Here is a 15,160-nt window from a genome sequence, read left to right as displayed (position 1 = left end):
TGTTTGTTGGGTTATTTTTCAATGCATGCTCCCTTGAAGCTGTATGTGTTCAAGTTGTTTCATTGAACAGAGTTCTAAATTATCACCCTTTGCCCAGAGAAAGTGGTATCATGTTTGAAGTGTTAAATCTGTATCAGGGTTTTTGCCTTTTTCCATGGCACATGTGAGTGCATACACAGGGGCGGAACCAGGAATTCAGTAAAGGAGAGGTGCCTGTACAAAATTAAAGGGGGACACACGCGCCCCCTCCATTTTTTTCCCTTTGATTTCTTTCGTTTTACCAAAAATAAAGGGGGGGGGGGCACGTGCCCGGTGCACCCCGCCTGAATCTGCCACTGATACAGAGTACAGTTGAACCTCTCGTATCCGGACAAGTCGGGACCGGGGCTCATCCGGATAAGGGATTTGGCCGGATACGGGAGACTCAATGCTTTATACATGTACATATACATACACATGTACTGATGTAGCCCATTGTAGTACCACCTGGAGTAATGTGTATACTGCAACCTTTTCATTGTTACACTCAGTGAGAGACCCCAAAAATAGAGGTTCGTGTTTGCAAGAATGAAATCATTTTCTTTTATAAATTCTTGGAATGATTTACCTAAATAATTATTAAGAAATGTATCAAGTAGATCTTGAAAATAAACCGTACTCGGCAAAGTCGACTGTAGGTCGCCATTGTTAGATTGAGTTGGGAATCCCCCTTTCCTCCCGTGATTATTAAAAAAAACATCACGGCGAGATTGCGTCCATATAATAGAGAGATCTGGATAAAGGGAGGCCGGATAAGAGAGGTTCAACTGTACTTAGATTAGATGGAGTAACATCAAAGTGCTGTGACTGTTGTTTCCAGTGATATTCTACGTTCGGCGACAAAGCTTGAAGAGTTTCAACAATTGCTCAACAAGTTTACATCACGACAGTCATATGCATAGTAGGCAATTATTTTCAGTTATAGCTGACATGCTTAACTGTGATGAGCATTACTTATGGTATCTTCACAAACAGCGCATCAAGTTGAGCTTTACAGTTAGATGGGTATTCTGGAAACCGGTGCTTGTAGCACTACTTGTATCATGATATGGAGGAAGTATTCCTTGTATACTGTAGTAATTATCTTCTCCACTATGTAAAATCTTCCTTTTTCATTCTGGTCATGCAGACTTGCATAAGTGTTCAATTTCACAATTATCTGCTCCAGTATGTAAAATCTTCCTTTTTCATTCAGGTGATGCATACTTGCATTCAAGTGTTCAATTTCATGTTTTCACCTTGTGCAAACACTTACATTACCGGTAATAGTATAACATCATTGACACTCTGACACATTACCTAGAAACTTTTTTATCTGTCGTTATAGAGATGTATGAATTCTGAATGCATAGTGATGAGCTCAAAAAATGAGGACACTGTCCCTCATACATGCACATAATGCCTTGTGGATCTGCTTGCGGTCTAAATGCTTGCCCAGATCAAGCAATCAACAGTCAACACATTCTAGATGGAAATGTATTGTTGAGGAATCATGTGTGGTTTCTCATTGATCGGATGATTATATTCCACAGTACACATTATATTTCCAGAGTGTTTGACATGTATTTATGTTCAGCAAACCTGCATTTAATTCTCTTTCGTTCAGATTGTCAAGTGGGTGAAAAACACACAGAAATTGTGAGCGTAGTGGAGCAATTAATGCAGTCTTTATAGTTTCAGCCACAAGTGGTACTGCTATATTTGTAATATAATGGTAACTGCCCTGTATGGCAAGTTTCCTAGGGAGGTAATTGCCGAAGACTTAGTTATCCTTGGGGGGTTTCACGAAGGGAAAGTCTTAGATGAATTCTGTAGGAAGATTTGTAAAATACTGATGGTAGTATAGAGTATCACGTGGGCAGTCATGAGAAATGTAATGAAGTGATATTATTCACACTGAGTGTTCTTAAGATGTTTCCCAGTCTGATCTATCTTAGTAGCAATGATGGCAGCATGGGCTTGCTGTCAAAAGCAGTAATTGTCATTTTTAGCTTGAGGGCTGTGAATTATGCTTAAAACAAACACACTCCCAGTACAAGTTTGGGTGGATGTTATACTAGAAATCACTTATCATTGCTCAAATCATTGAGGTATTCCTGATAGTAGGTGCAAATGGGGAAACTGATGTTCAGGCCTTTTGTTTGCACTGCATACATTGACATGAAGTACTGTGTACGCTGTTATTTTCATGCACAGATATTTTAGCGAATGAGGAGGTCACTCACATTTTTGCGAGATGTTGTTTTCGCGAATTGACACCGAGGCCATCATAAGTGCACTACATTGGGCTCCTGTTATCACGAAGTCCTTGGGACAGGCAGTTTTCTTTCATTATGTCGAAATTTCGTTGTAACTGAACAAATAAACAATAAAAATAAATAGAGTGGATAATGTTGCGGCCTGAATTCATACTTCGTTGTAATTGGAATTTCGTTATAACCGTGTGCGTTATAACGGGAGTGCATTGTATTATCTAGTGCATGGTGACATTTTCATGTGTTGTTAAATTCGCGGTCCAACTGTGTTCATGACATTCACGAAAAATTAAACCCTCGTGAATATATCAGCTTATACAGTGCATTTGTGCCAATATAAACCCAACCTCGAACTCTTTCTGTTTTTAAATAAGCGCTTCACTACACCACTGTATAAAGGTTAGTGCTCTGTAAATGTATTTGTACTATCTTTCATTTTATGTATTGTTAGTTGACCAAAGGTAGAATGTTTATGTAAGTTAACGGGGAAAAAAGGTGGGAGATATTTGTAATTATACTAAAGATACTCAGAAAAAAAAAGTAGCAGTCTGGATCAATGTCACACATCCTTTCATTTCAAAAACGAGTGGAGTAAAGATGAAGATAATAGAAGCCTGTAAGAAATGAAAGGTTTTGGAGCATGACAAGGTTGAGTGTTACTGGATATGTACAAAAGATGTGGCAAAATATGAGTAATGCTCTGCCATTAAAAGATTTATACATTGTAATAAGAACGTCCCTCTCGTATATATATATTACATTTTGTGTATAGTATGAGTTTCTTTAGCTGTTTACCTCACCTGTAATTTCTTGAGAGAGAGAGAGACAGACAGACAGACAGATAGAGAGAGAGAGAGGAGAGAGAGAAAGAAAGGAGGAGAAACAGATGGAGGAAGTAGAAGGAGAGAGGGATGGGAGAGGAAGTTCAAGATTGCAGTTTTGCCCTTTTCCAAACAAACCCGGATAAAGTGCAACACCTGTGGCATGGTTGATATTCAATCCAATCTATCTCTGAGTGTAAAAAAGAATGAAAAATTGCCACAATTGCACAAATTACCATTTAGATAAAAGTGTCAAATATCTGCATAAGGATATGAACTCAAAATTGTGATTAAGGGGGAACAGCCCCCAAAAAATATATTTTTATGTTGTATTCAGGGTTCCATAACACTTGCTCCTGTAGCAATCGCTCCCGTGGACTATCTGCATGCTAAGCCAAACATAAATTCCACCCACAAACGTAACCCTAACCCTTATAGATTAGTAAAATCATATCACAATCCTAACCCTAACTCTATAAGTCCTAGGAGAAAATAAGACGGGAGAGCAATCGTTGCAGGAGCTTATGTCGTGTCGCCCTTTTAGACTGCCCTATGTATGCAGTGATATGCCATGCCATTGGCAGATTTTGTTTGCAGTAAGGCGTAAACTACATTGACTATAAGAAGCTTTAGCTTTACATTACTTCCAATTCCATTTTTGCCGGGCGAAGCGCCCACGTTATCACGTCAATACAAAGCGCAGAAGGAGAAAGTGCTCGATTTCTTTATCCATTCTCACTCTGTGCCGTGCTAGGCATCTCGGGCATCAAAGGGACACATTGTATCTTCTACATACTGCCCTCTACTGGTTGGCTTCGCTTGTTGCATACACAATCACCCTTTTCGTGAAAAAGAAAAAAGAAATCCCTACATGTACTTTTCATGTAATTCTCACACTGATGAATTAGGTCCAGCGTGCAAATGTGGTACGCTGAACTTTTTACAAATATATATAGGTTTCTAGCCCGTTATGTTCGTTATTTCATTCTATTTTTTTTTTTTTTTTAAATTGCGTTTCCACCTTCGTTCCGGACACTCTGGAATGTGTGAATGCTCGTTTCAATGTCGTTTGTCCATCAATATTTTGAAGCGTTGTCTTTCAATTTCGTCCTTTGTCAACCATTTTCGTCAACTGCAATCCAAATTTGTCGGTCACAGTGTTAGCTGAGCACGAAATAGTAAAATTACTTTCGGCTACTGGCATTCATTCTCGCCGGAGTTTCACTCAAAATCGGCTCCCATACAGTGTAATGGTGTAATTATTGCCTGAATCGAATAATTCACTCATAAAAATTTCGTCTAAGTCACTTTAATCATACGTAAAACGCATTTTCTTTTCATGGCACTCAGCCACCTTTATCCACTTGATAGACACACAGAAATATGCTCGCACTAACAAGTACAGTAACACAATAATGTACTTGAAACAAAGTCATAACAGAAAAGATGAAATTGAAGCATTATTCTCAAATTGAATAGACATGCATAAAACATTATTGGTTGAATAACAAGCCTCCGTAAACATCAAAAGAACGGTAAGTACAGTACATGACGACATAAATGGTCAAAGATCTTCCTTACACTCTATATAAACTCACATCTAATGCTTAATGAATATATATATATATATATATATATATATATATATATATATATATATATATTACAAAAGGACGAATTTGATACGACCATTCCTAACCTACTAAGCGGCTTAGACGAATTTTAGAGATGATAGACGAACGTGAATGCTAAAAGTCGTAAATCTCATTAGCAAAAAGCTTACGTGAATGACAATCTGACGAAATGTAGCCTTGAATCGGAACGCAGTAAACTTCTCCTGATGAAATTAAATGAAGAGGTGGTGAAAATGGGCGGAGAAAAACCTATAATTCAGATCACTTTAAAAGAGCTCCACTCTACGCGCTGATGACCATCATTAATTGACCTCCAACCATGTCGTAGGAAGTGCCAGGTAAAATGTCATGTCATAAAACGTGAAATACCCAAACATTTCAGTCTGAATGATGTATTCTGTAATGTCCTTCCAACTGCTGTGCATTATTCATTCGCGCTGCTCTCTCTTCGCATGAGCACGATGGCAGTGCTATGGCAAGTCACGTACCAGTCACGTGACCCTTTCGTTTCTGTAGCTTGCTTTCTGCAGTCATCTGATGTGAATGTCACGAAGCACGCTGTACACTTTTCTTGTTTTTTGTTTTTCTGACAGTGTTTTGTTTTTCAAATACTTTTGCCGTCGAATATTGGCAAGGCTTCCGTCATAATCGTACGCAGGAGTAACTCGGCATAATGTGCTGTAGGGATAGAGGAACAAGACAGTGATAAGACTTGTAATGGTAGAACCAGGGATGTGTTACAGAGATGGAGTGGCAACTCTTCGTAATTAATGCAAACGTAATCATGTTTGGGTTCAAAGCGTTACGATAGGATGTCTAACATTCCACTATGCTTTTAAGTCATGCTCGACACCGATCTAGTTGCAAGATGAAGTTTGGAGACAAAGAACGCATTTCACTTTTCATCGAATTACGAGCTATATTTCACTGTAAGATTTTAAATGAAATGCTCGAATTGATTTAGAACAGTTTAGAAAAGAACTCAGTATCATAAACACGTATTTGTAGTTTGTTCGTAATGCGCAAATCGAAATGAAATGAAAAATAGGTCCTCTGAAAAACCCAATATTTTTCTATGATGCGCACATTTTTGCGCATGTTAATTTTCTACCTTGGGATATTTTGATTTTTCAATTAGAGTACTCCGCTTAAGCGTGTTCCAGTGTGCTTTTACAAGTTTTGCTGTTAACATTGTCAGTTTTACACAGCACAGTTGAACCTCTCGTATCCGGACAAGTCGGGACTGGGGCTCATCCGGATAAGGGATTTGGCCGGATATGGGAGACTCAATGCTTTATACATGTACATATACATACACATGTACTGATGTAGCCCATTGTAGTACCACATGTAGTAATGTGTATACTGCAACCTTTTCATTGTTACACTCAGTAACAGATCCCAAAATAGAGGTTTGTGTTTGCAAGAATGAAATCATTTTCTTTTATAAATTTTTGGGATGATTTACCTAAATAATTATTAAGAAATGTATCAAGTATATGTAATTCATGTGTGTTTGTGTAGGAGTTCTCATGGAGTTGGGAATCCCCCTTTCCTCCCGTAATTATAATATTAAAAAAAAAAAAATCACGGCGAGATTGCGTCCGTATAATAGAGAGATCCGGATAAAGGGAGGCCGGATAATACCGGTTCAACTGCATTTTGATTTGCTGCTTCAATTCAAGGCACACAAACTAATTGTTGCCATCATATTGAAAGAGAGAGCGAACTGCACAAGGGGGAAGTCTGTCCTGATGTGAACGCGTATACATGGTGTAAGTCCCGATTATGGATGCTCTCCTTTGTCAACGCACATGGGTAACGCCGACATGTAGTTGAACGCAAAACTTCTCGGCGGTGCCGAGCATGACTTCAAAGGAGAGCAGTAGTTGTCGCGCCTTCTCTAGCACCTCCCTGGTAGTACCATCATACAGTAACCATAGTCCATGCAAACTTTTGCAACGGGCGAATTCGGGATGTACTGGAGCAGATAACGATTCATCGAGGACATTGTCAAGGAAGTTGACGACAGGGATTTTCGTATAGATAAGCCTTTAGAATTGTTGAGGGATCACTTAATTATAATCCATATTTGTGGATGTTTCTCTTCTTCATGCGTCCTGAAATAGGTCAGTGAGCCTGATATAAGTGAACGTGTGTTACAGCTGAAATGCTTTGATGATGATGAATATGTATTTTTTGGTTTCTAGTTTTATAGAGGGGGTGGTGGTTGTGACGGACTCTTGTGTGACCGAAGTGATATAATATCCACTATTTCCCAACAAACTTTGTCCATAAAAAGAAATATTTCCCGCCTTCAAGATTCCTTCCTGGAAATATCCTGATGTTTGATGGATTCGGGAGACTCCTAGGCATTTTGCAATCACAGTCACATGACGTCACAATGACGAAGATTATGTAATGGGTAGTCTCAACAGGTGAACAAGCCTCGCGTCATTACGTGCTCCAGTCATAGAATGACTCACATAATCGGCTGCTGCCCACGGCAACGGCTTTGGCAACAGTCATGCAGCTCTTATAGCGATCACTTGTATCCGTGGCAATTGCAATTTATCATACGCCGTCAGTGTTTCAATGTCTTGAGTCCACATCATGACAATAGGCCTCCGTTGGAATTACTAGACCTGCGCCAGTCGGTATCAGTCAGAGCGCGTAAAGTATAGTGTTACATAAATCAGTGACTGGCGCTGGACGCGCTGCTATATATAATATTTGTATGGAATTGTAATGACAGGAGGGTTCCGTGTCAAACACGTCATTAGTGTATACAACACTTGTTGGACCGTTTTAGCAAGCGGTTACCGATGATACCTACGTGTTCAAATGTTACGTAATAAGTCCTTCTGTATAACAAATTTTATGCATTTTCGTCATCTCACAGACTTATTAAATCATTTTTCTACACAGTAAAAAAAAAGTGAGACTTACCTATTTTATTCAATCGGTATACCAGAAAAGCGGTACACCAAGAATGAAAAAAAAAAAAACGAGTTTTATTCACAACATTAAAGAGAACGGGATAGTATAGTGTTCAGTACATCATCTGAATACAAGCTAGTGAGAGTCGAATTTTTTAAGTACGGTTGTCTTTAACTTTGTTCTTTGTTGTCTGTGGGTTGTTTGTCTGTTTGTTTGTTTGTTTTTTTTTCAGGCATCCTCAGTTTGGGCTGGATGCCCAAACTGAGAGAGAAGAAGAGTACTTATGCGGAGTAACCTTGATCGCCGTTGAACCTCGAAAGGGGACTAATGGCTTGGGCGTGGCAGAAATATTGATGCAGTATTAGTATCATGTTTTAACGGTGATCATGGTATATTGATGGAAGCTCGGGTGAAATATTTCATTCATATTTCTTTCTGTCTTTCTTTCTTACTTACTTACTTACTTACTTACTTACTTACTTTCTTTCTTTCTTTTCTTATTTTTAATTTTGTTTTTCATAAAGCAGACTTTTTTTCTGATATAATTATTCTCTACATACGTGCATTGGTATGTCAAATTATCACCTCGACGGAGCACAGCCCCAAAACAAAGAAAGCAAAACGGTGACTATCTGACGTCATAATTACTCTCTATCGTATACTGGCGAACCAAAATAGTACGTGGTGGCCAGTGAATGTGTTGCTTGAAGTAGATAAATGGAACACCGAGAATGGACATGCACGCGGAATTGATTTCGAGACCGCTGTCCGTTGTCTTGTCTTCGGCGGTTGACGTATAAGGGTGTGCTTTATCAGCATCTGTAGGGGACTAATGGTTCTTTGTCTGCGTAATTCTAAAGATTTTTTACTCCTGATCTGATTGTTGTTGGGTTTTTTTTTTTTCAAGTAGTACTAACAACACGAAGCACTACCAGTTGAATCCTTCTTTCAGACTAATTAATGTCCGAAAGAAGTCCCTGCCACGCACCTTTCGTGTCAGAATCGTCCTGTACGGGATGTCTTTATGGACCTTGAAATCTTTAATTAGAGTGTGCCGCGTGTAGTGGTGACGTCTTCGTGTGGGATATTCTGACCTCGGGTCGGTTAGATTCCTGAACAGACGTAGGGTGTTTAAGTGAATCTCTTTGTCTTGTCGTTATTTGCTCCTATCTTATTTCTCTCGTCCATCTACTTTGCTCTTTCGGCTGATTAGGGAATGTGAAATAAAAATGAGAGAAAAGGTGAAAGAAAGAAGAAGAATGGATGACAGGAAATAATTATAGATAGACAGACAGAAAGATAAATAGATAAATAATAGATAGATAGATGGATAGATGGAAAGATAGATAGATAGATAAACATATAGATAGATAGATACATATATACATACATACATACATACGTACATACATACATACATACATACATGTACATACATACATACATAAATACATTGTAGATAGATAGATATGAATAGATAGATAAATAGACACATAGAGAAATAGATAGATAGATAGAGAAATAGATAGATAGATAGATAGATAGACAGATAGATAGATAGTTGAATAGATAGATACAAAGATAGATAGATACATAGATAAATAGATAGATAGATAGATAGATAGATAGATAGATAGATAGATAAATAGATAGATAGATAGACAGATAGATAGGGAGAGAGAAAAACATATTCAGAAATGGTGAGTTTTGTAGTTTTGTTGTTTCTTGTCGCTAGAATTTTGGTGATGACGCATCATTTTCTTATGCTTATTACTAATCGAAAGGTGATGAAAACAAGTCCAGATGAAAACAGGGTACCCCAAATTGTTCGACTCTGATTGCCAGACAGTTCATTTGCTGTTTGATTTGTAGTTTCATATGGAGCAGTCTGACGACTGTTTCCGTCCTTTTTTTCTATTTTCTCTTTCTTGTTTTATACACTAACGGTTATTTTTCTGTGGCTTTTCTGTGGTATGACCTCAAATCAAGCCGAACAACAAAAGCAACAACAACAACAAAAATAGTGCAACAGCGTTGGAATAAAAATATTCTGTGAGTTCAATATCTACATTTTAAATGGGATCGGAAAGTGGTTTATTTTTTTTAAAGAAATGTCTCACAGCCTAATTTAAATTCATAATAACAAGTTTATGAAGAGAGGAGATGCTGTTTGTGAATGACCATCATTAAGTGTTTGGGTTTTTTTTTTCAGAGACGTTTTATCCATCATCCGATGTAAAGATTGAGAGGAATTAACAGACATTACACGAACAATTTGCGAACGTTCAGGGGTAGTTTGATAAGTTACTTTCTATCGAATATCCAGGGTTGTCACAACATTTGACGGAAAGTGCGGTGTGATACCGAACTTTTATCCCGGTACAATGACACGCACAGCCACAAGTCTACAGACATGTGGGAGTCGATATGTTCCGGTTTCCAGTTATAGGCATAAAAATATTAGCAATGAGGATGTATTTGGCCAAAACAAGCAGCTCGCCTTGGTTCTGACAGATCTTTTATATATATATATATATATATATATATATATATATATATATATATATATATAAAAGCCATGAATGTGATAATCCGACCTATATGCAGGGTTTACGAAACAACAGGAAGGAGGTGGTGAAACCATACTCTTTGATAGTTAATTCACGTGCGTTTATATGCAAGAAAGATTAATTTCAAAATGTATTGTACCTCAACTCCTTGCTTATTCGGACAATGATATCGAACGATTCTACGTCTCAAGTCGTTAACAATTTCATTTCGGTTCTCAAGATCATATGTCCCTACGTTGAAGTGATAATACTTGTGATCGCCTGATTTGTTGTTGTTTCTTATCGACGACATTTTCGCAGCATCATTTAATCCATTTGCGGAGGAACGAATAAGGACGTTCAGGGGTAGTTTGATAAGTTACTTTCTATCGAATATCCAGGGTAAGTCACAACATTTGACGGAAAGTGCGGTGTGATACCGAACTTTTATCCCGGTACAATGACACGCACAGCCACAAGTCTACAGACATGTGGGATTCGATATGTTCCGGTTTCCAGTTATAGGCATAAAAATGTTAGCAATGAGGATGTATTTGGCCAAAACAAGCAGCTCGCCTTGGTTCTGACAGATCTTATATATATATATATATATACGCCATGAATGTGATAATCCGACCTATATGCAGGGTTTACGAAACAAGCGGAAGGAGGTGGTGAAACCATACTCTTTAACGCGATGAAGGGAATGTAAAACATGGCTTATGAGCGAATGGGGAAAGGATTTGGAACTGATCGGTCGAATGCCAACGATAATCCGTACTACTGTAATTAACAAAAATGTCTACCCGACACGATGATAATAAATGCGGCGTGAATCTAGATGAATGAAGGTAATCACACACTCGTATGTACTGTGGGAGGACGGGATTTACAACAGCTATAACAGGGAATCCATAAGACTTCAAAGAAAGTGATCTATGGCTTGCAAAATCCTTCCGCTTTTTAAGACCGAAATAGATGACAATAACTAACGATAGCATAGATATAAATGATCCAGGTAGCCGAGGTAAGATTTCATCTCTTAGAATTCGTGGTGTGGAACTTACGTAACAGTGAAATGCTGTACTTTACAGAGTGTCATCCCTCCTGGTAATTCAAAGAGGTTATGATAATGAGACAGCACCTGCATAGTACATAATATGGGGTGACTCCCTCCAGAATGGCCGTTTACTTCATAATGTACAGAGCAATGGCTCTTTTAGGGATGGTACATACATCGATACAACGATAAAGTTGACGTGAAACTATCACATCTTTAATGCCGTCTGTGTCTGCTATGTAATCATGTAAATACATATATATATATATATATATATATATATATATATATATATATATATATATATATTGTGTGTGTGTGTGTGTGTGTGTGCATTAGAAATGTTGGAAAATGTCAGAACTGATGTCAACGTAATTACTGTAACATAAATATATACATAATATATACTGTATTTGACTCAAATTTCTTCGTCACCTGTTCGAGGAGCCAATACGTGAAATCTCAATGTGGTGTTTTATGTGTATATATGTATATACACACACATTAATTATTATGTTCCTAAATAATGATACTCAGTGAGCACAGGAAACTACAATAATTACAAGAAACTTACCCCGCCCTATATGCCATGTTTAAAACATCTTCATCACAAATTTCCCACAATATAACTGGTATCTATACATGTTTTGAAGATTTGTGATAGATCTTACGTTCTTTTGTTATCAACATTGCCTTTTGAATTATACAATGATATCATAAGTAACGTCGTATCATAACATTGTTCTCGCACCTGCTGTGAACCGTAGCTTTACTTTGTGCTATACTTACAACACGCAAACGTGTGTTCACGCAAACATCTCAGGAAAGCATGTATCCACAAAATACATAATGATAGACACCAAGTTCAGTATCAGTAGAATACACCTGTTCTGTAATGTATTCAGATTTTATGCATGCTTTGTTCACAAAAGTTCCCCTTTACAACTACAAAGCTTACCATCACCGAGGCTTGCCCTACCTAGCAACTACTGAGTGAATTCCTGCATGGAACTTAATGGGAGGGAGCAGTTGAATGAAATGCTTCGTTGCTAGGCTGTAGGAGAACATCCATGAATTGTAATGAATTACAGGAACGGTCTATTATCTGGGAAATAAGTTTGTATTATGATTCGCACATGGCGAGTTCTGGGTGTATGATGGCGCCCTTCATAGTTCCTTCTCTGCATCCTATCAAACAGGGTGCTTCCTTCCCTTTATTCTGCATGGAGCTTGAAAACATGGAAATTGATATCATTTCGTTTCAGCAGTTTACGACTAATGTCAGCATCTTCAATTATTTACAGGTTTATTGACAGAAGTTTGTTTGTTTGTTTGTTTGTTTTTTTTTTTTGCGCCGAAAGAGAGTCAGAGAAACAAAAATCTTAAGAGACGAAATGAACCTACAGTCAGACAGTGTCATTCGAAATAATTCTACAGACTGTCAAGGAATTTGTTATATTCTAGTTTATTTTCAAATGACAGAGCTAAGAGATATTCAGTTCATCTGTTCCTCCTAATTATAATATTTATCTGAAATCAATTTCGGCATAGATCATCTTGTGCTACGTCAACATATCTTGACAAGCTTGCTTCTTAGTAGGTCCCATCATACATTATTTCTTTAGCATTCATTCTCAGATTTCAACTTTCATAGATCGACCACTATGTTTTATATGTGACCGTGCACCTCAAAACGAACATAAAGTCGCACACACTGATTTTTCGTGAGGACTGAAAATAAGTGAAATGGGTCAACCTAGCCGAACTTGACTTTTTCATATTTTCTGAAAGAGCGGGTCTTCTTTTACATTATGCTAAATTTTGGTATCACAAAACGGGTAGGAAAGTGTGTTTTTTAGCAGTTTATCTCGAACATTTTTTGGTAGAATAGTGTGATTAGGTGTGTCTATAGAATCCCTTTTTCATTTCTGAAAAACCTTGTCCACACTCTTCACTTTCAACTCTAATAACTTTTGAAAGGATAGTGCTACTGCTTTGAAAGTTGGCATTAGTTATGGACAGAATGTGTTAATGAGGCATACCTAATTTCAGTTTAATCTGATAATCCCTTCATTGTTGTTACTATGGTGGTTTACTTCCTGTTTATTGTCCCATTCATCGCACAGCCAGCACGGTTTGGTAAAGATTAAGCGCTTGAGTAGACACTGTACTTCAGAGCCTCTTTTCTCAGTTGACACTTTTCCTGAGTTTGTGCTTTCTTTCCAATATTTAGATAGGTTAGGAGAGTCCATTTGATTTGAGTTATACATCATTTTAAAGCTTAAAGTCTGCTCTTTCAGAATGTGGTCTTAACTAAAAATTCATGTCTGGCGACTTTTTGTTTGTTTTGAGGTGCAGGGTCACATATGTTTGCAATATTCTATGCATGTCTCCTAGCTGGATATCATGTATTTCATGTTGTAATATTATACCTCCTAGCTGGATATCATGTATTATTTAATTTTGTTATATTTGATGTATTTTTTCATCGAGAAATATGAAAATAAATAGAAATTGAATTGAAATTTCTTATAAAAGTATGCAAACAATTAGTAAACCGGTCTGTTGAATCAAAGAGGCTGACAATAATGTCTGTTACCCAAAGTAATAGATGATGATGATGATAATAATTCAATCACATATCTTCGTAGGGATGATATGTATGTACGTATGTTCGTTAAGTGTGCGTGTTGGGGAGAAATAGTTACCAATTATATGACTGACAATGAGCGGATATGAAAAAAGACTAATCAATATGTAATTGCTCCGAAAGTCGCAGAGATCTGTTGCATTGACTCATTCATCTAAGACACCTTTCACTTACGTTTTCCAAAGTTCGTGAATCTCTGTCCTTGGAAAGCGCGATTTATATTCAGTTGCTGCCTGCAAAACGGCTTGACTCATCTCAATAACGTCTTCGTTTTGTCTCCTTGCGTTTTTTCCCTTTCCTCTCGCTCACTCGGGACAGCAGTGAGATCCGTACACTCTGTGGATGATCTTCAGAAAGGATAGGAAGATTTAATCCATGACGTCAGCGCTGAAGTCACGCACTCAGAGGGTGAACCTGAGTAGAACGGCTCGGCGAGCGTGCATTGCAATATCTTCTGCCAGACGACGGCACGCCGGCAACCGACCAATCACAGGCTCGCCTCCTCACGCACGGAAGGACGGATTCTGGGCGATATGCATATAAGCGTCGCGCCTTCGTTGTCGTGGCACAGATATTCCATCTGCCAGCGAGAGTAGAGAAGCGCCTCGGCGAGTTCTCCAGACGAAGCAGTCAATCTGCACCCCAACACCACGGTGACAATACGAGAGGAGCTTCTATAGATCTCAGACGGTTCGGTCAAGCATCTGATTAAGCCGTCCTAATTGAGATCAAACAGGTGCTGACTAGTTAAACTCCCCATCAACTTCACTGACTCGTAACCGGCTTTGCAGTATGCATCAAGATCGTAAAATGACTCGCTCTTCATCCGTAGCAGACGTTGACATCAAACCACCATCGCCAACGTCGTCTGCCGAGACGCGGCGGAGCAAACATCAGAAGCTTGGACCACATCCCAAAAAGAAGATGCTGCGCTCACACAGCGAATCAGCTATAGATGTGAACCTACTTCGCGGCGTCATGAAGCACAGCTCAACGGCGCCGGCAGACGGGGATAAGCCGAAGGGCATCGTCTGCAGCAACGAGGATTTCCAGCAAATCATCACCGAGTCCAAGCGGCATCGATTCGGCCGCAAGAGAAATAACACCATGGTCATTCAGCTGGAATCGACCCCCGAGGTGCCTCAGGAAGGGGAGATAGTCCTCGACAACCGACTGGCCGAGAAGAAAGAGTGGAGTGCCAAGCAGCAGGCG

At 38.6% G+C, this 15,160-nt stretch overlaps 1 protein-coding gene across 1 annotated transcript in view; it reads left to right on the top strand.

Moving 5' to 3' along the window:
- Nucleotides 1-14,740: 14,740 nt before the first annotated feature.
- LOC140229225 (uncharacterized) overlaps nt 14,741-15,160 on the top strand; it is a 1,065-nt gene continuing 645 nt past the window's right edge. Inside the window, exon 1 of the mRNA XM_072309499.1 lies at nt 14,741-15,160. This exon is cut by the window's right edge and continues 645 nt beyond it. Within this exon, the coding sequence (XP_072165600.1) occupies nt 14,741-15,160 (420 nt within the window).

The sequence above is a fragment of the Diadema setosum genome, chromosome 5 (genome assembly GCF_964275005.1).
Source record: "Diadema setosum chromosome 5, eeDiaSeto1, whole genome shotgun sequence".
Classification (NCBI taxonomy): domain Eukaryota; kingdom Metazoa; phylum Echinodermata; class Echinoidea; order Diadematoida; family Diadematidae; genus Diadema; species Diadema setosum.
This window is presented reverse-complemented; position numbering and strand designations above follow the sequence as displayed.